A 27,196-nucleotide genomic window follows, 5' to 3' on the forward strand; every position below is an offset into this window, starting at 1 on the left:
TAGGTAGGTATCAATTTTTTTTTATCCCTAAACTGCAGCATCGGACAAGTTTTAAAGCGGTAAACCATGTTGCAGGCTTTCATGAACACCAGGGTGATGTGTTCAGAACAAGACACATTTCCCCCCCCCAGCAACACACACACACACACATTCGCTTACTGTTAACACACACATACACAATAGCGATGCAGAGCACTGGAGCGGGGAGATCAAACAGTAGAACACTGACAAAGGGTTCACAGAGCCAGCCCAAGGAATGAATGAAGACTTCATTAACAGATGCACATGATCATGCCTTTCCATATTCCACAAAGAGAGAAATGAGGACCGTTAATGTGACACCCAACTCCCAAATCACAACTGTCATTTTCAGATATATAGAAAATATAGATATAAATATATTCCTACAGTACATTCTCTAGTTTAAGACTGATTAATATGAGCCTATTGGTTCAAAATATTTACAAAGGTCCATGCGTCCACGATATACTTATAGTATAATAAATAGTCAACAAACATCATTACAGCATCAAGACGGATATTTCCTTCAACATGAACTAAGCAATTTAACGGTACAGCAAACTGTGATTATCAGCATTTACTAACCTGTTGGGGAGGGTTCCGGTGTGCGTGTGTCACCCTTTTCAGCGGTCACCATAGTCACCACTTCTGACCTAATGAGCCCAGTAAACAAAAGGGGCCGGGAGTCTGGGACTACCAGATTGGCTACTGCCTGATTGGCTACTCCAGCCTGGAGTCAAGAAAATGGACACTAGGGCAAGTAGGAGTAGAGTTTAGGGTTTCCTCAGTATGAAGGGAAACAGTCACCCAACTAACAGCAGTAGTCATTTGCTTAACTGACTTTTGCCATCATATCTACATTGAGATAAGACATAACATATCAAATGACCATCGTCATCATCATCAATACAATTACAACAAATTATTTTTTCATCAAAATAAGCAGGCTTAATGTAAGCTTCCTTGCCCAGTGGTTGCTTTGTCTGTGACATAATGAATGACAAAGGACACTTTGTATGGTAGGTGAAATGTGGGGGAAATATATCAATATCATGTGTCCTCTTACAGCTTAAATATAAAGAGGCTCTTTAAACAGAATGGTGAACAAAATGCTAAGGTAGCAGAGGTCTGCAGAAGCACCAAGTGAGTTTGTCCTCCAGGCTGTCTGTGTGTGTGAGAGAGAGGCAGACAGACAGAATAAAAGAGAGTGAAGAAGAGAAATGTTGAGAGAGGAAGAAAGTGTGTCAGTGAAACACAAAACACAGAAACAGGAAAAGGAGAGAGAATGAGTAGGGGGGAAAAAAATCCAAGATGGGATGAGTTTTGGCACAGTGGCTGCCACAGTGGTTGCTAGGTGACGAACTGAGGGTGCACAAGAAGCACCTTCTTTGAGGTTGCTTCTCTCATTATGAACAGAGTGACCCCCTTAGGGCACTGAGGGCAGGGAGAGGGGGAGGGGAATTGCAGAGTCAGGTGGCCAAACCACATTTGAGTCTTTGTTTCCCAAATCTATCACACATAGCTAGATTACTAGCTATGCTGAAGAAGGAAACCCCAATCTCCTCAAGTGTTTGTAAATGCTGGCACAGCAAGGAGATCTAAAATATATACATTTCAGCAACACACACACAACATTTTGAACTGTAACATCTCCCCCGTGTTTCAAGTTTTGTTCTTTTTTGAAGCCAAGAGCTGGATGCATCGTAAGAACCCACAAGCGAAGTGAGCAATGACAATAAGTAATGTGACTGGTCTTCTTTTTTCCCCCCATACTAGACAGACAGTGACTACAGTGTCCTCAGACAACGGCACCCCTACAGTGCTCTCAGGGTAATACCTTCAGGTACAGTGATACACGTCTTCCAGTTGTATTGACCGCAGTAGTAATAGTCCAGGTGTTGCAGCTTTGATGGTAATACAGCAGTTGTCCATTCAAATCCATATCCATTTTATCATAAAAAATAACCAATATTAGCTGATACCTGAAACATACACTTTATAAAAAAAAAAATGGCATAAAGAAATGACATCACGGGTGTCAAACTCATTCCAAGGAGGGCAGAGTGTCTGCGGGTTTCGCTCCTCCCTTGAACATGACTGATGAATTAAGCAAATAGTAAGGAACTCCCCACACCTGGTTGTCTAGGGCTTAATTGAAAGGAAAAAACAAAACCTGCAGACACTAGGCCCTCCGTGGAATGAGATTTACACCCCCGGATTAAATTCAAATGTATAAATCAAATCAGCAGACATCAGATGCATGAAATCTTATCATTTCAGACATTAAATATTCAACAACTTAAATACCCAACCCATTTTACATCAACTGGCCTGGATATTTACACTGAACAGAAATATAAAACGCAACATGTAAAGTGTTGGTCCCATGTTTCATGAGCTGAAATAAAACATCCCAGAAATGTTTTATAAGCACAAAAAGCTTATTTCTCTCAAATGTTGTGCACACATTTGTTCACATCGCTGTTCATGAGTATTTCTCCATTGACAAGCTAATCCATCCACCTGACAGGTGTGGCATATCAATAAGCTGATTAAACAGCATGATCAATACATAGGTGCACCTTGTGCGGGGGACAATAAAAGGCCACTCTAAAATGTGCAGTTTTGTCACAGATGTCTCAAGTTTTGAAGGAGCGCGCAATTGGCATGCTGACTGTAGGAATTACCACTAGAGCTTTTGCCAGAGAATGTAATGTTAATTTCTCTACCAACGTCATTTTTGAGAATTTGGCAGTACGTCCAGACCACGTGTAACCACGCCAGCCCAGAACCTCCACATTTGGCTTCTTCACCTGCGGGATCGTCTGAGACCAGACACCCTGACAGCTGATGAAACTGTGGGTTGGCACAACTGAAGAATATCTGCACAAACTGTCAGAAACCGTCTCAGGGAAGCTCATCTGCATGCTCGTCGTCCTCACCAGGGTCTTGACCTGACTGTATTTTGGCATCGTAACAGACTTTAGTGGGCAAATGCTCTCCTTTGATGGCCACTGGCACGCTGGAGAAGTGTGCTCTTCACGGATGAATCCTGGTTTCAATTGTACCAAGCAAATGGCAACGTATGGCGTTGCGTGGGCGAGTGGTTTGCTGATGTCAATGTGGTAAACAGAGTGCCCCATGGTGGCGGTGGGGTTATGGTGTGGGCAGGCATAAGCTACAGACAACGAACACAATTACATTTTATTGATGGCAGTTTGAATGCACATAGAATCCGTAAACGAGATCCTGAGGCCCATTGTCGTGCCATTCATCTTCCACCATCACCTCATGTTTCAGAATGAGAATTTTTTTTTTTTTTCACCTTTATTTAACCAGGTAGGCTAGTTGAGAACAAGTTCTCATTTGCAACTGCGGCCTGGCAGAATTCAGGGCCCCATGTCGCAAAGATCTGTATACAATTTCTAGAAGCTGAAAATGTCCCAGTTCTTCCATGGCTTGCATACTCACCAGACATGTCACCCATGTTTGGGATGCTCTGAATCGATGTGTACGACAGCGTTTTCCAGGTTGCGACAATATCCAGCAACTTCGCACAGCCATTGAAGAGGAGTGGGATAACATTCTACAGGCCACCATCAACAGTCTGATTCAACTCCATGCGAAGGAGTCGCGCTGCATGATGGAGGTCACACCAAATACTGACTGGTTTTCTGATCCACGCCCCAACCTTTTCGTTTAAGGTGTCTGTGACCAACAGATGCATATCTGTATTCCCAGTGATGTGAAATCCATAGATTAGGGCCTGAGAAATGCATTTCAATTGACTGATTTCCTTCCATGAATTATAAAACTCAGTAAAATCCTTGCAATTGTTGCATGTTGCGTTTATATTTTTGTTCAGTGTAGAAGAAAATGGTAAGGTGCCTCTAGAGCAGTGATCCTCAAACCTCTCCTCGGGGACCACCAGCCAGTCCACGTATTTGATCTATTCCACCTGATTCAACTTATCAACTAATCGTCAAGCCCTTGGTTGCATTCCCCTGGTCAGAAGTTGCATGACTCAACCAATGGTCACGTGCCACCTCATCAACTGTGCCGTCGGGCACCAGATTGCTCTAACATATGTGGTTATCTGATACGCAAAATGCCAGTAATAACTGGCATGCGTCATCAATGTCTGGGCAGAGAAACGCAAGCCTTGACGAGGTGAATCAGGAAAACATTTGGGGGTTCTAGAGGAGAGGTTTGAGGAGGACTGCTCTACAGCACCTTAGCAAGATGTAGGATTAAGCCTAAATACACATGGGTGCTGGATCAAACCGGCAAAGGGACTCCTCTCTACTTTGCATTGACCCTTTCTCCCCTACATTGATATTACATGATAATAAGTTTGATTCAGCATACGTTATAATGTGAAGTGTTCGCAAGGGTTTACTTCAACTGTTTGATTTAATGTAGTCCCTATTTCTTTCCTGTCATATATGTAAAGCTATAGAGTTTTATCCAGACTGAAAGACTGGGGACTAAACCACGGTTCCTACGTCCTCCCTATAAGGCCTCAACAGGGGACTTCCTCTCCTGTTCTCTGGGTGCAGCTTTAGAGGAGCGTTGTTTGAAACAAGGCCCTTGACCCGGGATAGGAATATAGGGGACTAACGGAGAGAGTTGGAAAGAGCACATCTTTAGATGTTGCTCTATATCTCCATCCTTTAAATGGCAAAGTCCATCAAGTAACCGGGGGGTTCTTATACCATAGTGTGCAACTTTGGAGAGTTTATTCCAGTATAATGTTGTCCAGGTTTCATTGAAAAGATCAAGGCATGTTTATGGTATAAAAGGTCCTCAGTGGACAAAGGGGAAAGTCTACAGTATTGATAAGCTATTATGATCTGCAATGGTATAACAGGTGACATCTTATCATGTTTCTATGCAGAACACATGGTCACCCATCAGTGAGAGATAATATTTACAGAACCTGGGAAAGGTCAGCGGGCATGTGAGAAGGTTGTCTGGTTGGTTGAAAAGCTACTGAAAAAAATTACTTGCACGACACAAAATGCCAAATAAACTAACTGGAGCATAGTCAGAAAAATATGAAATGTTCCAAAACCCACTGTCAAACACAATATATCACATAGATGAAACATGAATACAGGGCAAAATGGCCGACTGGACAGATAACGATTAAATAGCTACAAATCTTAAAATGGCTGCACCTATCAACATTTATTACAAATTAGGATCACATGATTAAAAAAATGTCTATATACTCCAACCAAAGTAGTCATTGTCTTCAGACATCCCACAGTATGGACCAACACACAGAGCAACTGAATACTAAAAGGCCTCTCTTACCTCAACTGTCGCCCACGAACTAGACAGTACGAAATCAGTCCAAAATTTAAAATAAATAATTTGATACTGAACAGTGTGTGTATCAAAACATGTTCCAGTTCCTGTCTTTTGCAGATAGTTTAAAAAGAAATAAAATACATACAGTACATTTATATCATGACACATTTTAAACCATATTCACTTTTTTGTATTATACAAGACCATGGAAAAGTAGGCAAATGCAGATGGCGAACACAATCAACATTGGAGAAACAATAAGATCGAGCTTGAATAAAATACAAAAATGTTTTGGCTTCGTGAATTTATGCTACTGTACTACCATTATCTCGTGTAACCTGTGTGGATAGTGATGTGGATAGTGATGAGGTGAAAACCAGAGGTCTTCTCAAAAAATAGGCCATGTTCTACTTGCCCTTCTGTTAGTAGTACTAAGCTACATATTTACACAAACTATAAAGAGTCACAAAACACTAGCCTTTACAAGCAGATGGGAATGTTTCATGCGTGAAAGTGTCCCATTCATGCACTAACCCAGAGGGACACTATTACTGATTGTTTCACTCTACATTGCTGCTGTTGTGTAATAAGCTTTAAATCGCATGCACCGCTAACCTAGCTGGCTAAGCTAAGGATATTAGCTTAGCAACAGGCATGACCTTGAGATAGAAAACATGTGCCTAGGTTTTACTCACAGCATAGCATGGGATTGCACCACCATCCACAGATTATGTGTCGGTCTATTGCATATGGACGTTACTACAAAAACGAGAAGCAGGCAAAAAAAGGCATTCCCTTGATTCAGGCAGGATGACATAATTCTGAGTGCGAATGAGTGGGGACCCACCACACTTTTTTTTTTGCTTAGGATGACTTAATTCCACTAGCCTGGAGCTCTGATTGGATTTATTGCATACTTAACCGGAGGAGGGGACCTCACTAAAAGCCCTACCAGACAAACAATTGATTTCTCTGCGTTTTTCTTCTCTGGTTTCACACACAGCAGACATACACAGAGACAGGGTCCGAAGCCCCCTGGGGATTAAACATTCACCTCTCTAGAGGTACAGTTAAACCACTGTTGTCCCGAGTGTAGCATCCAAAGGCAACGCCTTTTTGTTTTTGGAGGTGCTCTTTATTCCTCCACTTTCTCAGAGTCACGATGCGCGGCTTAGTGATTCCAGAATAGATCATGCAGAAGAGAGGACAAGGAGATTGGAGTTCATCACTGTTCACATCTTTTTTTAGGGTAGCGAACCAATGAGGGCACAGTGACAGCTCTCTCACCCCCAGTCTCTAGCACCAGACAGCCATTTAGGTGCCAGTGCTAGCAGTAGAGCGACATCCTGCTGCGCCGCATGGCCTCGCTGATAAGGTACGCCGGGCTTACCTCGGGCTCCTCTTTCATTACCTCAATGTTCTGCCACTCGCCGCACTGGTTGGACTTCTTGATGGTGTCCACCACGCAAAGTGCGTACAGGCAGTCCTCAAATGTGGCCGCCATAGTCAGCGGCCTTTCATCCCACGTGCGCCGGTCGTCCTGGTCCTCGAAGGCCTGACGCACCGCCTGCACCATACGGATGGTTCCTGTCAGGTAGGGCGAAGGGATGTCACTGAAAGCCTTCTCCGGTAGGGAGGCCTTCTCCAGAGGGGTGCTGTCTTTCAGAAGTAGCTCCGGCCCTCCCTCCGTGGTGTTCTTCTGGCCGTACAGGTCCGTGCCACTGACCGTCAGCCGGCCCACTGTGCCCACCACGATCACCTCCTGGCGGAAGTCACCAGGCACGTTGAAGTTGAGTGTGACGGTGCAGCAGGCGCCGCCCTCCAGCACCATCTGGAAGGTGCAGAAGTCGTCACTGGTGATCTGTCGGATGCCGCAGATGTGCTCCGTCTGCTTGACGAAAGTCTTGAGGAAGCCGTGCACCTTGGCCGCCCGCTGGCCCGTGAGAAAGGTGAGCAGGTCAATGATGTAGCTGCCTACCGAGTGCAGCCCCCCACCGCCCATCAGGTCGTCACAGCTCCAGTTGTACTTCTTACCCAACAGGCTGCCGCTGTGGACCTGGGCCTCGCAGACCAGCAGCTCCCCCACGTAGCCCTCCTCCACTAGCTCCTTCATGCGTACGAAGGCGGGAAGGAAGCGCAGTACGTTTCCCATGATGCTCAGCAGCTTGGGGTAGTACTGGGCAGCCGACATCATGCGAAAGGCATCCAGTGGGGTGGCGGTTCGGTCACAGATCACATTCTTACCGATACCTAGGTAGTGGGAGAGAGAGAGGCCAATGTTACTCACATGTAGACATAATATCCTCCTCTCCATGAAAACATCACCTGAAGAGACATTAATCAGTGCAAAAAACAGATACCCCTCACCCCGACTAGCTGACACAAATATGCTAACATAACCTCTCCAAAACGATTTTAAACCCACGGGTCAACAAGTGATTCTGAAAATGAAACATGAGAAAACATTCTAGAAGCTTTGTCAATACTGTTGTTTTTCTGAGAGGAAAGAGTCAGTCTGTCTGTCATGAGTGTACCTACTGTACAGATAGGGTTGACTTTAGACTGCTGTGGGAAGCAAATGAGAGTGAAGAGACCAAAGGGATGAGGAGAGGGAGAGAGAGAAACCTCATTAGGCCCTCTTTTAATTCCACTACTTACCAAACCCCCAGTGGTGCTGTGCTCACAACCTCATTACAGATATCTATGAGGAATACAGCTGCTGCAAAAAGAACGCTGGGCAAAACATAGCTTCTATGAACCATGTAACAGCAGAGCGAGAGCGAGCGAGGCTATTCACACACTGCCCTGACTGTGCCGCGAGAAAGGCTAAAACAATTAACATAGAGCCGCTAATAGCCCATTACACTATTACGCTCAAGGGCACATTACTCCGAGCTGAGCAATTACCCTATTCATAACTCTGTGTCTGCAGTGACTTTGAGAAACAAAATGGACACCAGACAGCCAATAAAATAAAAGCAATGGGGAATTGTGGGTGGCCAATCAAAAGATTGTATATACAAAAAAGTTTTTTTTTAAAAGACCCTCCACCACCCAATGGTAATGAAAGCGTTCTGGTAATAGGAGGCCAATAGATACCCCCCCTACACCACCTGATTCCTGGCCAGCCTGCCCCCCCATGAACACAATGCCCCCTGTAATTAATCCAGTCACATTGATGAACAGCAGGGGTGGGAAAACATCCAACCTCTTCAAACCCCCTCCTTTACCCATTCCACATCCCAACCACCCCTATTTAGAGGCACCAATCACTTCCTAAATATCCCCCCAACCCATGTGAAGAACAGGCAGGCGGCACCCAGAGACGTTTTGGAACTGAAACTTCCCAGCTAATCTCCCATTAGCGCCGAACGACTAGATCCAGCCAGGCCAGGAAATTAATCCCCTTGACCCAGTTCTCCGGTGCGATGGAAAAAACCTTCCCCCTGGACAAAGGCAACGAGGCTGGCTACAGTGCACCCTTATCGAGGAGGCCTGACCCCAGATCTGCACCCCTGCGAAAAGTTAAGTGCCGCCGGCTCTCAGTTAAACAACTTGGCACATAGGCCTGCAGTGAGTGAGATCTAGTGACAGACAGCCAGGCTGCTAGCGAAAAGCTCAACTGAGCCGGTCTTAGCCTAGCCTAATGTTCCTGTCACAATTTCTCACGCCTATGAAAAGCGGCCCTTTTACAAATCCATTCTCACACCAGCTCACGCTGTGTTGATGCGTTACGTCTGAGGCCTTTACTGTGCAGACAGCTCTTCAAGTCATGAGTTGCCTTCCCCTCACTTCCTGTCTGAAAGGTTGCTAGCTAGATTCTGGAGGTCACACTGAAGGTCATCAGTCGAGCTCAACAGCACCTGAGTGGAAAGGGGAGTGTGTGTATGAGAGCAAAGCTAGAGGGAGCGGGATTGAGTGTGAGGAAGAGAGTATGCAGAGGACATGGAGAGGGGTAGAGAATGAAAGAGAGGTGCACATGTGAGTGAGACAGAGAGCTAAAGTGGGAAAGGGAAATCAACCAAGAGAGAGAGAGCGAGAAAGAAAAAAGGTGGAGGAGAGCTTATTCCATCATGTGGCCTGCGGTACACACTTCCTGCAGTTGTCCCCAGGGTGCTGCTGGCGGATTAGAGAAGCCAGTCTAACGCTAATGACTAAAGCTTTGCAACAGGCAGACAGAGGCTTCTTACAGCCAGGGCACATAGAAATAGAGGAGGTCATTGCTAACTGTGTTAGCCAACCGTAACTAAAGTGAAGTTTCCCTAGTAGAAATACAGTACTAACCGTGTTAGGAAATGCTAGCTGGGGTGAAGTGTGCATCTCACAGGTAGTGTCTACGTCCCAGTGGGAGTCCGGTAATGGAGCAGAACAGCCCCTTACCATCAATAATGCATGTTAAGCGCCAGGCATACAGTAGTTCAAAGAACCCACTAGCCTTGCCTGACAGAGTGAGGAAGCTGGCAGTGGGTAGTGGGAATTCCACCCCATGCTAAGCATGTGGTCGACACCAGATTGCCATTTCAGAGGGCAGAGCTGACACTGCCCTTCTCGTTAAACCTAACCTGGGTTTTTCATATTTTGAAGTCATCAAGTGTCATGAGCAGCCAAACTTCATTGGGTGCTTTTGATTTTAAGACGCCTGTCAGAATCACCTACTGAACATGAGACAATCCCGTCATCTCAATGATTCTCATGTATCCCTAGAGACACCCAGTCTATGACTTTAAAATTTACTAGACAAGGACTGTAGGTGAACAAATTTATATTGAGACTCAATATGTCTCTTTCATCACAGTCTCAATAGACTGTCATAGGCAGAAACTGTTTTTATTTAAAAAAATTTAATATAAGCTACTACTGTTCACCAACACAGAAATGTTGACAGCATTAACGCAAATCCATGTTTAAAATCAGAGTGAGTCATGAGGTCTTATAGCTCTGGTTAATAAGGAAGCACCTACTGGAACATCTCCCATGGGACATACTCTACACATTCAATATTAACAGCACTTAAGCAATGACAACTTCTTACATCATACAGTAGCACGATAAAGGACTATTTGATAGGCGAGGCAGCAGAGAAAACCTCAATCAAATCTGGGCCAACAAAACCCACAAATTCAAGCATGGAAAATGAGCAGCGAACACTGTAAGACCACTGATTAGCAGTAAGCCACTGGCATGTGGACACCACACAGCTTCAAGATCAGTCATGGTTTCCAATGGGCGATGTGCCCATTTCTCTTCAAAATAAAACCATTCAAAACAGATCTAATATGAATGAGCAGCCTAATTGTCACTAGGCTCCAAGAATCGCATCTTCATTCTCAATTACCCATCATCTGTCACTGGGAGGAATTAAACGTGAAAAAGGAGGAGAAGAAGGGGGGAACCCACTTAACGCCACAGAGGTAATCACACATCCCTCCAGTCATCAACACTGGAGAAAGGAATACAACTGCCCTTTGAGTGAGTGAGTGAGTGAGTGAGAGAGAGAGAGAGATAAAGAGCATGCAAACTGATGGCTACACCTAACTTACACCTATCTAAACTCAGCATAAAAAGAAACGTCCCCTTTTCAGGACCCTGGCTTTCAAAGATAATTTGTAAAAATCCAAATAACTTTACAGATCTTCATTGTAAAGGGTTTAAACACTGTTTCCCATGCTTGTTCAATTAACCATAAACAATTAATGAACATGCACCTGTGGAACGGCCATTAAGACACTAACAGCTTTCAGACGGTAGGCAATTAAGGTCACAGTTATGACCACTTAGGACACTAAAGAGGCCTTTATACGGACTCTGAAAAACACCAAAAGAAAGATGCCCAGGGTCCCTGCTCATCTGCGTGAACGTGCCTTAGGCATGCTGCAAGGAGGCATGAGGACTGCAGATGTGGCCAGGGCAGTAAATTGCAATGTCCATACTGGACAGCACTACAGGGAGACAGGACGGACACGTGTAACAACACCTGCACAGGATCAGTACATCCAAACATCACACCTGCGGGACAGGTACAGGATGGCAACAACTGCCTGAGTTACACCAGGAACGCACAATCCCTCCATCAGTGTTCAGACTGTGCGTAATTGGCTGAGAGAGGCTGGACTGAGGGCTTGTAGGCCTGTTGTAAGTCAGATCCTCACCGGCAACGTCGCCTAGGGGCACAAACCCACCGTCGCTGGACCAAACAGGACTGGCAAAAAGTGCTCTTCACTGATGAGTCGCGGTTTTGTCTCACCAGGGGTGATGGTCGGATTCGCGTTCATCGTCAAAGGAATGAGAGTTACACCGAGGCCTGTACTGTGGAGCGGGATCGATTTGGAGGTGGAGGGTCACAGCATCATCGGACTGAGCTTGTTGTCATTTCAGGCAATCTCAACGCTGCGCGTTACAGGGAAGACATCCTCCTCCCTCATGTGGTACCCTTCCTGCATGACATGACCCTCCAGCATGACAATGCCACCAGCCATACTGCTCGTTCTGTGTGTGATTTCCTGCAAGACAGGAATGTCAGTGTTCTTCCATGGCCAGTGAAGAGCCCGGCTCTCAATCCCATTGAGCATGTCTGGGACCTATTGGATCGGAGGGTGAGGTCTAGGGCCAGTCCACCCAGAATTGTTTGGGAACTACCAAGGCATCTGCCTTGGTAGAAGAGTGGGGTAACATCAGTCCATGAGGAGGAGATGCACTGCAGTACTTAATGCAGCTGGTGGCCACACCAGATACTGACTGTTACTTTGATTTTGACCCCCCCTTTGTTCAGGGACACATTCAATTTCTGTTATGTCTGTGGAACTTGTTCAGTTTATGTCTTAGTTGTTGAATCTTGTTATGCTCATACAAATATTTACACATGTTAAGTTTGTTGAAAATAAACGCAGTTGACAGTGAGAGGACGTTTCTTTTTTTGCTGAGTTTAGTTCATTCAGATCTGCAAGAACTGATGGGTTAGAAAGAGGAACTAGGGGTTGTGATCAGACCAGGAAGAGTAACTGCAGAGGGGGTTTTCCCCTCCCCCAATCACTAGACTTGTCCCAGATGTGTCACTGTCACAAGTGTGGCCAGAGACTAGGATAGTAGTGCCACACCTCACCATAGTGAGACACCCCATGCCTCCTAAATCCCTCTGCTGACCGCATTACCTCAGGGCTTAAAATACACACCTGCGTATCATCATTCCATCTCCCCCTGGAACAGAGGCAGGTAAAACTGGTTCCGTCTCTTCTATGGGGCAAACGAAGACGTGTGATCCACAATAGACGCCTCTTAGCCTATCACAGTGGCTTGCTCAGATTGCACTCTGATTGAAAGAGGGGGATTATGGGAGAATATGGAGGTGGGTGTAAATGAATTGTGCGCTCAGAGAAGTTTGAAATGCAGCAGCAGCATCATTATGACAAAGGGCCGGCGGGCTTCCCGTGGCGCTAGCTGTTCTGCTTACCGCTCCACTGTGCCAGATAAATCCCAACATTCTAATGACCAACCCATCCCCACCAGATGTACATCAAGGAGCCAGGGCAGACGTGACAGGAGCAAGTTAAGCCCTGGGAATAGTGTGTTTGGTATTAATGCTGGTACGAAAGTGACATACAGACGCACACAACTGCACAAACACTGCATAGACACTATATAAATAAAAGTATGTGGATTTGGCCATTTCAGCCACACCCGCTGCTCATGGGTGTATGAAATAGAGCACACAGCCATGCAATCTGCATAGACAAACATTGGCAGTAGAATGGCCTAGCTAATGAGCTCAGTGACTTTCAATGTGGCACCGTCATAGCATGCAACCTTTCCAACAAGTCAGTTCGTAAAATTTCAGCCCTGCTGGTGCTGCCCCGGTCAACTGTAAGTGCTGTTATTGTGAAGTGGAAATGTGTAGGACAAACAATGGCTCAGCCTCAAAGTGGTAGTCCACACAAGCTCACAGAACGGGAGTGCCGAAGCGCGTAACGTAAAAATCGTCTGTCCTCGGTTGCAACACTCACTACAGAGTTCCAAACTGCCTCTGGAAGCAATGTCAGTACAATAACTGTTTGTTGGGAGCTTCATGAAATGGGATTCAATGGCCGGGCAGCCTCCCACAAGCCTAACATCCCCATGCACAATGCCAAGCATCGGCTGGAGTGGCGTGAAGCTCGGCACCATTGGACTCTGGAGCAGTGGAAACGTGTTATCTGGAGTGATGAAGCTTCACCATCTGGCAGTCCGACGGACAAATCTGGGTTTGGCGGATGCCAGGAGAACGCTACCTGCCTGAATGCATAGTGCCAACTGTAAAGTTTGGTGGATGAATACATGTCTGGGGCTGTTTTTCATAGTTTGGGCTAGGCCCCTTAATTCCAGTGAAGGGAAATCTTAATGCTCCAGCATTCAATGGCATTCTAGACGATTATGTGCTTCCAACTTTGTGGCAACACTTTGGGGAAGGCCCTTTCCTGTTTTAGCATGACAATGCCCCTATGCACAAAGCGAGGTCCATACAGAAAAGGTCTGTTGAGATCGGTGTGGAAGAACTTGACTAGCCTGCAGAGCCCTGACCTCAACCCCATTGAACACCTTTGGGATGAATTGGAAGGCCGATTGCGAGCCAGCCCTAATGGCCCAACATCAGTGCCCGACCTCACTAATGTTCTTGTGGTTGAATGGAAGAAAGTCCCTGCAGCAATGTTCCAAAAAACTTCCCAGAAGAGTGGAGGCTGTTATAGCAGCAAAGGGGGGACCAACTCCATATTAGTGCCCATGATTTTGGAATGAGATGTTTGAAGAGCAGGTCATGTAGCGTATATTGACAAAACATGTAGTGCAAATTCATGATGCAAAAGCACAAGAAGGCAAAAGCACGTGTCATGCACAAGCTGCATAAAATGACAATATGTACACCGAAGTGCATTGCATTCCAATTACGCACAAACACACGTATCCAGCGTTCGTGCACATTAACAATAAGGTTGAGGAAGGAAGCCAGAGGAGGGTGACTGTAGAGGAGGGGAAATGGGATTTAGGTGGTGGTGGAGGAAGCTTGTTACAGAGAGACCAGAAGCTAGAGGCAGTCTGTGTCTGTGGTATTGAATTTCTGGTCCCCCTAGGCAGCATAGCCTATCACACCCTGCACCATCGATCCACACCCAGCTGCAGCAGCAAACACACCCAGAGAGGAGTGTCCACATCCAGGCACACAAGACAGGTCAACAATCTCTCTTCTGGGATACTGGACAGAGAGCCGTAAGGCTAATGCTAATTATGGTTGGAATTTAGCTGGTAGTGGTGTTTTCACCTCCAAACAGTTAATAACCAGAGCTCCAAATTATGCTAAACGTCTAGGGGTAGAGCTGGAGGATAAGCCTGGCTAACAAAACTGGGCAACAACTGCACTGACCGAAAGTCCAATGTGGAAAATCCAGGTGGATTAAAATATTAAAATGGATGCTTCTGTGTGACAGCTGAACACAAGGCCCCCCTCTACTTTAGGATGCCAAAAATAGAAGCGGCTGAAAAAAACTAAAAAACAGGGAAAACCGGTCAATCATGAACGCTGTCATGTGCACATGCTTCTCTGAGGCAGAGTCAAGACAATGTGTGTCTGCGAGACAGATTGATCTTCAGATAGGAAAATGACAGCTTTTATAGTGTGGAACAGGGAAAGGGTATACCAGATCAGTTGCATTCAACCAAAATGGATCTTCCACATTTAACCCCAACCCCTCTGAATCAGAGGTGTTGTCGTCCAAATCGTCGGCGCACGGGGAGCCGGTAGTTGTTGGGGGTTAACTGCCTTGCTGAAGAGCAGAACGGACCATTTATCCACCTTTCCCGCTCAGTGATTCAAACCAGCAACCTTTTGTTTACTGGCCCAACACTTAACCGCTAGGCTACCTGCCGCCAGTGGAATTATGCTGCCGTTGTACAGGAGCTAACCCGCTGTTACCTTGCAGTCTTTTTCACTTGTGGATGCTATATGACTCTGTGTGTGTGTGTGTGTGTGTGTGTGTGTGTGTGTGTGTGTGTGTGTGTGTGTGTGTGTGTGTGTGTGTGTGTGGTGGTGCAGTGTACAAGACTAAGTGGAATGAGTGGGCTTCCAAAGATCAAAGTGTGTCGTCTGCTAGCAACCCGGTGGAAAAGTAATTAGCCCAGCCATTGAACACAAGGCCACAATGTTCTGCCCAATCAGTGTTTAATCAACCAAGGCTTTTTCAGAAGCTTACAGACTCATTATCAACTTACACTGGTGGATGGGAGAGAATGTGCTGATATCGTTGATTAATGATAAAAAGCTGCAGAAGGGGGGGGCAAACAAACAAAATCCATTATGATTGCATGAACGAGCAAAAGATAGTGGCTTTAACTCAAAGCAAAGACACAAAGATATAGACTAGCTAATGGAGTGCCAAACAGTAGATGGCAATGACTTGAATCAAACCTATGCTAAGAATGTGCAACATTCTCACCTCTCCCTCAACGTGATCAAGACAAAGGAGATGATTGTGGACTACAGGGAAAGAGAGGACCGAGAACGCCCCCATTCTCATCGACGGGGCTGTAGTGGAGCAGGTTGAGAGCTTCAAGTTCCTTGGTGTCCACGTCACCAACAAACTAACATGGTCCATGCACACCAAGACAGTCGTGAAGAGTGCACGACAAAACCTATTCCCCCTCAGGGGACTGAAAAGATTTGGCATGGGTCCTCAGACCCCCCCCCCCCCCCCTTTACACCACTGCTACTCTCTGTTATAATCTATGCATAGTCACTTTAATAACTCTACCTACATGTACATATTACCTCAACTAACCGGTGCCCCCGAGCATTGACTCTGTACCAGTACCCCCCTGTATATAGTCTCGCTATTATTATTTTATTGCTGCTCTTTAGTTACTCGTTACTCTTATTTCTTACTCATATCTATACATTTTTAACTGCAATGTTGGTTAGGGGCTCGTAAGTAAGCATTTCACTGAACACCTGTTGTGTTCAGTGCTTGTGACTAATAACATTTGATACTACCCTTGTAATTACAAGACTGATCACCGTGCAGCGAACGATCATGTGAGCTTGCGAGATCAGGCGGCTTGCGAGGCCATGCTGATAAAGGGATTTATCTGAAGTGAAAAGAAATCAACCAAGTTGAGCTACAAACCTCTGCGGTATCCATGTTGTAACCATGTTTATCATAAAAGGTGGAATGATACAGAGCCGGCCAGTCACTGTATTTCACTGGAAGTGTCAGATATGCTGAGTAACTGGGCATCAGGCCACTACAAATAGGACACGTTTAGGACACGTTTAGAAAACACATCAGCTGTCAGAGGGAAGGATACGACAGAAAGACGAAAACCAGACACCCAGCAACAAGCTCATCTTTCTGCTGTTTGCCCAAATGTAATTTGTCTTGAAGTAATTACAAGAGGGAGGAGGTATTACTGAGCAAAAAGAAAAAAAACAAGTTATTCTCGCTATATCCTCAAACAAAGAGCTTCCTGCTGACTAATTTGCTCTCATTGTTCCATTGGGTTTGCCTCCTCCAGTCCAGTGCCCAGTCAGACATTAGTATGTAAATGGTCCATCCAAGGAGTGATGGATAGGCCCATCTCCAGGGACAGAACAATGTTTGCTTAACTGGCCCTGAAACAAAAAACAACACAGCAAAGGTAGTTCCAATGGCAGTGGGAAACGTTACCCAACAAACCCCTTTCCTTTCTCCCAGGCTCTGACCCTCTTAAATCGGTGCCCATTGGTGCTGGGATAAGCTCACTAACTGACCTTTTCCACCACAACTAACCAAATAAACAAGACACCTACACCATACTTTTACATACTGGTCCCTTGGTGGGACTCGAACCCACAACCCTGCCGATGCGTTCGCCATGCTTTACCAACAAAGTCACACAGGCCCTTACTGCTGTATTACAAATGAAATGGGTCAAATATAATAGCGTCCAATGTCAATAGGTCTGGGACATTTTCTGCTAGAACAGAATATTCAAACAGGAGGGCTTTGAAAAGTAACACCTATTTACATCTGGCTGTGCTCATAAAGGGTATGGATGATCCTAGGAGCTCCAATAGCTAGCGGTCAAGGGCCGTCCTGTCTGGATGATGATCGAGGGCATAAGCATTAACCAGATTTTACTCCCACTAATGCCCCGGAGCCATAAACAGAGCCTTCCCACATGCTTAGAGTGCAGCCATTACATTGCATAGATGGTGCATACTGATCCATTTAAAAGGACAGTGAATTCATAATAGATGAAGCACTACCACAACATCTGCCATTGCATTTAGTAGCAGCATACAGTGGTACAGGCATTGACCCTGCTGGTTATCTATGAACGTTTGAACAAGAATGATCGGGGCTTAATGGCCATGTACTCTAATAATCTCCACCGGGCACAGCCAGAAGAAGACTGGCCACCCCTCAGAGCCTGGTTCGTCTCTAGGTTTCTTCCTACAGTAGGTTCCTGCCTTTCTAGGGAGTTTTTCCCAAGCCACTGTGCTTCTACATTTGCATTGCTTGCTCTTTGGGGTTATAGACTGTGTTTCTGTATAAGCCCTTTCTGACATCTGATGATGTAAAAAGGGCTTCATAAATACATTTGATTGATACAATAGATCTAAACTTAGTAAAAAAAATAAAAAGGTCCTTTCACTGTCAACTGCGTTTATTTTCAGCAAACTTAACATGTGTAAATATTTGTATGAACATAAGATTCAACAACTGAGACAAACTGAACAATTTCAACAGACATGTGACTAACAGAAATTGAATAATGTGTCCCTGAACAAAGGGGGGGTCAAAATGAAAAGTAACAGTCAGTGTCTGGTGTGGCCACCAGCTGCATTAAGTACTGCAGTGCATCTCCTCCTCATGGACTGCACTAGATTTGCCAGTTCTTGCTGTGAGATGTTACCCCACTCTACCACCAAGGCACCTGCAATGTCCCAGACATTTCTGGGGGAAATGGCCCTGGACCTCACCCTCTGATCCAACAGGTCCCAGACATGCTCAATGGGATTGAGATCCGGGAACTTCGCTGGCCATGGCAGAACACAAACATTCCTGTCTTGCAGGAAATCACAAGACAGCTCCAAATCGATCCCGCTCCAGAGTACAGGCCTCGATGTAACTCTCATTCTTTCGACGATAAAACGCAAATCTAACAATCACCCCAGTTGAGACAAAACCGCGATTTGTCAGTGAAGAGCACTTTTTGCCAGTCCTGTCTGGTCCAGCGACGGTGGGTTTGTGCCCATAGGCAACGTTTTTGCCGGTGATGTCAGGTGAGGATCTGACTTCCAAGCCCTCTCAGCCTATTGCAGACAGTCTGAGCACTATTGGAGGGAGTGTGTGTTCCTGGTGGAACTCGGGCAGTTGTTGTTGCCAAGCTGTACCTGTCCCGCAGGTGTGATGTTCGGATGTACTGATCCTGTGCAGGTGTTACACGTGGTCTGCCACTGCAAGGACGATCAGCTGTCCATCCTGTCTCTCTGTAGCGTTGTCTTAGGAGTCTTACAGTATGGACGTTGCAATTTATTGCCCTGGCCACATCTAGTAGGCCTGATTACCAACAATGACGAGTCAACCTTCAGGGAGAAGAGGAGGGCTGTGGTGGAGTGGTGCCAGGAAAATAACCTCTCCCTCAACATCAACAAAATGAAGCAGCTGATCGTGGACTTCTGGAGACTGCAGAGGGAGCACTCCACCATCCACATCGATGGGACCGCAGTGGACAGTGGAGAAGGTGAAAAGCTTTAAATTCCTCGGCGTACACATCATTGACAATCTTAAATGGTCCACCTACACAGTGTGGTGAAGACGGCACAACAGCGCCTCTTCAACCTCAGGAGGCTGAAGAAATTTGGCAAGGCCCCTAAGAACCTCAAAACCTTTACAGATGCACCATTGAGCGCATCATGTCGGGCTATATCACCGCCTGGTACAGCAACCGCACCGCCCACAACTGCAGGACTCTCCAGAGGGTTGTGCGGTCTTGCCTATCGCATCACCAGGAGCAAACTACCTGCCCTCCAGGACACCTACAGCACCAGATGTCACAGGAAGGCCAAAAATATCATCAAGGACATCAGCCACCCGAGCCACGACCTGTTCACCGAGAGACTGAAAAACCTCTATCTCAAGGCCATCCCCTTACGAAAAAAGATTGCAGTCAGAGTGCAATATAGCTGCAGTACACTATAGTTAGAATGCAGTATAACTGTGCCAAGCTGCAAATACTGCGTCCAAAATACCGCAGTTACTGCACTTCTACTGCAGTTTCAAAACGGTTAATCTTTTTTTTGTAAGGGATCAGACTGTTAAATAGCCATCACTAGCCGGCCTCCACCCAGTACTCTGCCCTGAACTTAGTCACTGTCACTAGCTGGCTACCACCCGATTACTCAACCCAGCACCTAAGAGGCTGCTGACCTATGTACAGACATGGAATCACTGGTCACTTAAGCAATAGTTACATAATGTTCTACTCATTTTATATGTATATACTGTATTCTAGTCAATGCCATCCTAACTATTGCTGTGTGTGTGTGTATATATATATATATATATACACACACACACACACACACACACACACACACACATATATATATACATACATATACATACACATATACATACATATACATACATACATACATATACATATATATATACACACACAATATTCTATCCTACAGATATACTAAATATTCTATCCACATACTGTCCATAATGTTTATACATCCCATCACATATACAGTACCAGTCAAAAGTTTGGACACACCTACTCATTCCAGGGTTTTTCATTATTTTAACTATTTTCTACATTGTAGAATACTAGTGAAGATATAAAAAATATGAAATAACACTTATGGAATCATATAGTAACCAAAGTGTTAAACAAGTCAAAATATATTTTATATTTGAGATTCAAAGTAACCACCCTTTGCCTTGGTGACAGCTTTGCGTCGCTAGAACAGACAGGACTGGCAAAAAGTGTTCTTCACTGACGAGCCGCGGTTTTGTCTCACCAGGGGTGATTGTCGGATTCGCATTTATCGTCAAAGGAATGAGCGTTACACCAAGGCCTGTACTCTGGACCGGGATCGATTTGGAGGTGGAGGGTCCGTCATGGTCTGGGGAGGTGTGTCACAGCATCATTGGACTGAGCTTGTTGTCAATGCAGGCAATCCCAATGCTGTGAGTTACAGGGAAGGCATCCTCCTCCCTCATGTGGTACATGTCTGTGGAACTTGTTCAGTTTATGTCTCAGTTGTTGAATCTTGTGTAAATATTTGTATGAACATAGCATGTTAAGTTTGCTGAAAATAAACGCAGTTGGCAGTGAGAGGACGTAACCTTTTTTGCTGAGAGATACACACACACAAGTTTGGTGTCACTTAGAATTGTCCTTGTTTTTGAAAGAAAAAAGTGCTTTTGTCCATTAAAATAACATCAAATTGATCAGAAATACAGTGTGTAAATTGTTAATGTTGTAAATGACTATTGTAGCGGGAACTTGTAGGCCAGTTTGATTGCTTCTTTAAAACAACAGTTTTCAGCTGTGCTTACATAATTGCAAAAGGGTTTTCTAATGATTAATTAGCCTTTTAAAATGATAAACTTGGATTAGTTAACACATGCCAATGGAACACAGGAGTGATGGTTGCTGATAAATGGGCATCTGTACGCCTATGTAGATATTCCATAAAAAAAACAATCTGCTGTTTCCAGCTACAATAGTCATTTACAACATTAACAATGTCTACACTGTATTTCTGATCAATTTGATATTATTTTAAATTGACAAAAAAATTGCTTTCCTTTCAAAAACAAGGACATTTCTACGTGACCCCAAACTTTTGAACGGTAGTGTATATATTTATTCATACTCCCGGACTCTAACATTGCTCGTTCTAATATTTATATATTTCTTAATTTCATTATTTTACATCTGTGTATATTGTTGTGAATTGTTAGACATTACTGCATTGCTGGAGCTAGGAACACAAGCATTTCGCTACACCCGAAATAACATCTGCTAAATGTGTATGCGACCAATAACATTTGATTTATTCCTGAGGGACCAATTAGCCATCTGCGCTAACCCCCCTGCCTACCTAATCATTAGACCCACCTTCATGCCATCTCCTGTGGAACAGCATTACACGTGTCCCTGAAAACATGTAACCACACAAAGGAAAATAATGATGCCGTAATATATCTACTATTCAGTGAGTCACACTGTCCATTTTCATGCTAATGAAAGCATGTCGGGCAGGCGCTAGCTATGTAAATTAACTATCTATATTGGCCTTAAGCGCTCTCCATTTAATTAATCTGCCAGCATAAATGTCAAAACAATTATAGGCTACTTTGAGGGGGTAAATTGTTTGTTATGGCCCAGCGTAGAGTGAATAATTATTGGCCACAACATTTGGGGGGGGGGGGGGGGGCAGCCTCGCACATAACCCCCATGTTGAAAACAATAGTGATGTAGTGGTTGCCGGTCGTCTTGAACAGTTTAGGTGATTGATCAGTTCCATTGTCTACTGGGAAATGGTGCCTATCCTTTCATAGGAGAGCAGCTTGCTCACCAGCAGAGAACAGGCTAGACAAGGAGCATGTTAGGTCAAGTAAGGATACCGCTCAATGTGCACGTTAAGGCCCATCTTTTGGGACAAGCCGTGCTGTCACATGAAGTCAACTCAACCCTCATTTTGACATCTTTGTAGTGGAACGGCTTTCAAAACTGTTCCAGAAATAAATGAAGGTGTCTGAGGTGTTAGAGTGGTGACTTAAATGCTAAGGCAAAGATGGACAATGGACGACAGGAACAGCTTTGGTCCCTCACAGCTTAGTGAGTGACATTTTCCAGTAACAAAAACTTCTAGTACTACACTATTTAACATAATAAAATACAACCAACAATAAAGTTGTCCTCCAAACATGGCTGGAGGTAATGAGATTAAAAGAAAAACAAGTGACCTTCTAGGACCCTCATCCTTCTCCTTAAGACAAGGGCTGGTTGGGCATGTGACTTTGTTAGCTCCCTCACATGTGACTCTCATTCACTTCAATCCTAAACTCATAAAAAAATATGGTAAAAGCAGCATAGTAGTTGGACTACAGGAAAAGGCAAAGGAGGAGAGGGGGGGGGGGGCAGTCCAGTCCAGCGAGGAGGAGGAACATATTCAGGCTGCTGGGAAATGGTATCATCCTAGAAGACAGATCCCACAGTGACGGTTTACTAACAACCGTGCCCTTCAAACTTTCTCACCCTCAGAGGGATATTTACACAGTTCAATAAATCCATCTGATGTTAGTATAGAGACATTCATTAATAACCATCGATGTCAAAAAGGCCTACAGGCAACTGAATGGAACAGCCAGGTCTGAGCAACAGAGCCAGACATCTCCATTAACTCACAGTGACTACAGGGGAAAGGCAGTATAACAGCTATGGCTGAATAGAGCCTCGCTTGCCTTGTACGCCTCACTGCCAGCCCTTTCTGCAAAGATGGCTAGAAATTAAGTTCCTCTTTCTCAAGGGAGGAGAGAAACACAATGAACGCTCAGCTGGGTAACTGGGAAAGGGGGGGGGGGGTTGTCATCATCGACATGGTGATGCCCTCTGTCATTCTCCCACTCAGGGTCAAAAGGGAGAGAGAGAGAGAAACAAAGGGAGGTTAAAGAGCAAGAGAGGGAGAGTACACAGATATCATATCTCTACGGGAAAGAGGGTTGGCAATCTTTCAGCCTTTATGGACAATCAGTGCTGAGGACAACAACCATTTAGGATGACTGATTACTACCACATAGAGAACATAGAGACATTATTCTCTCAGAGGCTAAAGTTAAGACAAGGTCACAAGATAATAGTGATGGTGGGAAGAAAAAAAAATCTACAGTTACATATCGGGATATTCTTTTTGACGATATATCGTATAGTTTTGACAATATCACAATATTATTGTTGTGCTAGTTGGATGTACCTGCACCAAAACTCCATTATTGGTCCTTCATAGTTGTTCGCCATCTTCTTTTTAAATAGGGAGCCAATTAGTTTTCAGCACTTTGATCTCCATGACTGGTTTTCTCATAGCTCTCTGCAGCAGACATTTGGTGAGCAATATGTTTGGAAATTGAATCGCAATAAAATCACAGTATCGAATTTAAAAACTTGACAATCTGCACCTAAGTATCATGATAATATCGTACCGCGAGGTCCCTGGCAATTCCCAGCCCTTCAAGATAAGCTTTGATTTTGGATGGAAATGGCCCCAGATAACCTCCTTGACACATTGCAAGATATTTCTATATTATAGGTTGGGTTTAATTGCTCTTCTTGCTTTGGCCATTTGGTAACTTACAGCAACAATTTTATCAGGATTGTCCATCCTTAAATGCCTTGGCAGAGCATTATGATACAGAGCTCAGCAGATAGCTCCGCCTTTGTGTGAAAGAAAAGCATTGCTGACAGGAACGCCACAATGAATAATTTGTGTGGTTCCTGCCTCAAGATGTCGGCTAAACATGATGACATATGCACTGCACCTCAGGGAGAGGATCATTTAGAAGAGTAAAACAAAACAAACAAAAATGAGTCGAGTGTTACGCAGCAGTTATTCACAGGGCTCAACACTGGAAGATGCTTCGTCTTCAACATATGAATCAAACATCCTTATCTTCCAAGAAACGCTGTGCTTTTGAACGATATGGTTCTGGGCCTGCATGCATCTGAATGGCTAGATAATCCGTGAGCTAGATGAACAGCCAACATGAGAAAACCCTCCTCGCTCCTGTTCATGCATTATCGCTTGTGTCGTCCCTAGACTCTGCAGCAGCATCCCTAGACTCTGCAGCAGCATCCCTAGACTCTGCAGCAGCATCCCTAGACTCTGCAGCAGCATCCCTAGACTCTGCAGCAGCATCCCTAGACTCTGCAGCAGCATCCCTAGACTCTGCAGCAGCATCCCTAGACTCTGCAGCAGCATCCCTAGACTCTGCAGCAGCATCCCTAGACTCTGCAGCAGCATCCCTAGACTCTGCAGCAGCATCCCTAGACTCTGCAGCAGCATCCCTAGACTCTGCAGCAGCATCCCTAGACTCTGCAGCAGCATCCCTAGACTCTGCAGCAGCATCCCTAGACTCTGCAGCAGCATCCCTAGACTCTGCAGCAGCATCCCTAGACTCTGCAGCAGCATCCCTAGACTCTGCAGCAGCATCCCTAGACTCTGCAGCAGCATCCCTAGACTCTGCAGCAGCATCCCTAGACTCTGCAGCAGCATCCCTAGACTCTGCAGCAGCATCCCTAGACTCTGCAGCCTCGAGGCTCAATTGTGACAGCAGAGAGGCCTTTACGTGCTCAGTGTCACGGTGCAGAGTGAAAATAAAAACAATCATACACTCGAATTACAGACTTGCCCACCTCTCTGGTAGCTTCTCTAGGATACGGCCCTGATTTATTTTCCGCTTTGTAAATTCTGCCTTACAACTCCAATGCAGACCAACCCAGAAGGCTGTGAGAAAAACAATACTGCGCATGTACTTACTAAAGCACCAATCACTCTCCTTGAATGTCTAAAATATATACGGAACACAATTCATTCTGACAGAGCTATGCAGACGAAAACGATCCTGCTAAGAGGATGTCAACCTGACTCAACTGTTGTTACCGTAGGAAACACAGTCATTCCACAGACCACACATTAAAATAAAAAGTCCATGTCAGGGCGGTAAGTAAATTAGATTACGGTACAACAGAAAAAGAAAACAGGAAATGTGTTTCAAGCTTGCAGCATGAATCGTCTTTCTATTCCTAACAGAATCTACCATTTCTATAGGGTGTCTGTGTTGGACTGCAACCTGCCTTGTTTATATAAGAGGCCTGCAGTACTTCTATAGAATGTTAATCAGGGTCTGCCTATAATGGCACCGGAGGGGATGGCTGCCATTTTACGGGCTCCTAACCAACTGTGCCATTTTGTTAGTTTTTTTGCATTGTTTGTAACTTATTTTGTACATAAAGTTGCTGCTACCGTCTCTTATTATCAAAAACATCTTCTGGACATCAGAAAAACGATACTCGAACTGGACAAAGATTTTTTTATTTAATGTGTCCGACGCAAAGGATATACTGCTTTCTGGAGAACAGGCCCGAATCCCCGTCATTGGCGCGAAGATACAGAGGGAGAAGGGAGCGGTGCCTTGTTAGGATTCACAAGCGAGTGAGTAAATTGCCATTACCATCAGTTCTATTGGCCAACGTGCAATCACTAGAAAACAAACTCGATGATCTATGATCGAGACTATCCTGCCAATGGACATTAAAAATGGTAATAACTTATGTTTCACAGAGTCGTGGCTAAACAACGACACGGATAATATAGAACTGGTTGGGTTTTCCATTCATCAGGACAGAGGAGCTAAGTCTGGTAAGACGAAGGGCGGGGGTGTTTGTCTATTTGTCAATAACTGCTGGTGCATGATGTCTAATATTAACGAAGTCTCGAGGTGTGATAAGCTGGAGACCACACTATCTACCAAGTTCTCATCTAAACTCAGCAAAAAAAGAAACGCCCCTTTTTCAGGACCCTGTCTTTCAAAGATAATTCGTAATAATCCAAATAACTTCACAGATCAATGTAAAGGGTTTGGTTCAATGAACCATAAACAATTAATGAACATGCACCTGCGGAACAGTCGTTTAGACACATCTTTCAGAAGGTAGGCAATTAAGGTCACAGTTATGAAAACTTAGGACACTAAAGAGGCCTTTCTACTGACTCTGAAAAACACCATAAAGAAAGATAACCAGGGTCCCTGCTCATCTGCGTGAACATGACTTAGGCATGCTGCAAGGAGGCATGAAGACTGCAGATGTGGCCAGGGCAATAAATTGCAATGTCCGTACTGTGAGACGCCTAAGACAGCGCTACATGGAGAGAGGACGGAAAGCTGATCATCCTCGCCAGACATCAACGGGCACAAACCCACCGTCGTTGGACCAGACAGGACTGTCAAACAGTGCTCTTCACTGACGAGTCGCGGTTGTCTCACCAGGGGTGATGGTCGGATTTGCATTTATCGTCGAAGGAATGAGCGTTACACCAAGACCTGTACTCTGGAGTGGGATCGATTTGGAGCAGTCTTGTCATATCCCGCAAGATAGGAATGTCAGTGTTCTGCCATGGCCAGCGAAGTTCCCGGATCTCAATCCCATTGAGCACGTCTGGGACCTGTTGGATCAGAGGCCATTCCCCCCAGAAATGTCAGGGAAATTGCAGGTGCCATGGTGGAAGAGTGGGGTAACATCTCACAGTAAGAACTGGCAAATCTGGTGCAGTCCATGAGGATGAGATGCACTACAGTACTTGATGCAGCTGGTGGCCACACCAGATACTGACTTTTACTTTAGATTTTGATGCCCCCTTTGTTCAGGGACACATTATTCCATTTCTGTTAGGCACACGTCTGTGGAACTTGTTCAGTTTATGTCTCAGTTGTTGAATCTTGTTATGTTCATACAAATATTTACACGTTAAGTTTGCCGAAAATAAACACAGTTGACAGTGAAAGGACGTTTTTTTTTGTGCTGAGTTTATATTATTTGTAGCCCTCTATTTACCACCACAAAACGATGTTGGTACCAAGACCACACTCAACGAGCTGTATAAGGACATAAGCAAACAAGAAAATGCTCATCCAGAAGCGGCCCTCTCAGTCGCTGGGGACTTTAATGCAGCCAAACTTAAATCTGTTTTACCTCATTTCTACCAGCATGTGACATGTTTAACCAGAGGGGGGAAAAAAACTATAGACCACCTTAACTCCACACATAGAGGCATACAAAG

The 27,196-nt window shown here is 44.9% G+C and overlaps 1 protein-coding gene across 1 annotated transcript in view; it reads right to left on the minus strand.

The window, feature by feature from the left end:
- gfod1 (glucose-fructose oxidoreductase domain containing 1) overlaps nucleotides 1-27,196 on the minus strand; it is a 43,018-nt gene continuing 15,822 nt past the window's right edge. The window contains exon 2 of the mRNA XM_020494545.2: nucleotides 1-7,587. Within this exon, the coding sequence (XP_020350134.1) occupies nucleotides 6,665-7,587 (923 nt within the window). The 3' untranslated portion in view covers nucleotides 1-6,664. The remainder of the gene's footprint in view (nucleotides 7,588-27,196) is intronic.

The sequence above is a fragment of the Oncorhynchus kisutch genome, linkage group LG11 (genome assembly GCF_002021735.2).
Source record: "Oncorhynchus kisutch isolate 150728-3 linkage group LG11, Okis_V2, whole genome shotgun sequence".
Taxonomy (NCBI): domain Eukaryota; kingdom Metazoa; phylum Chordata; class Actinopteri; order Salmoniformes; family Salmonidae; genus Oncorhynchus; species Oncorhynchus kisutch.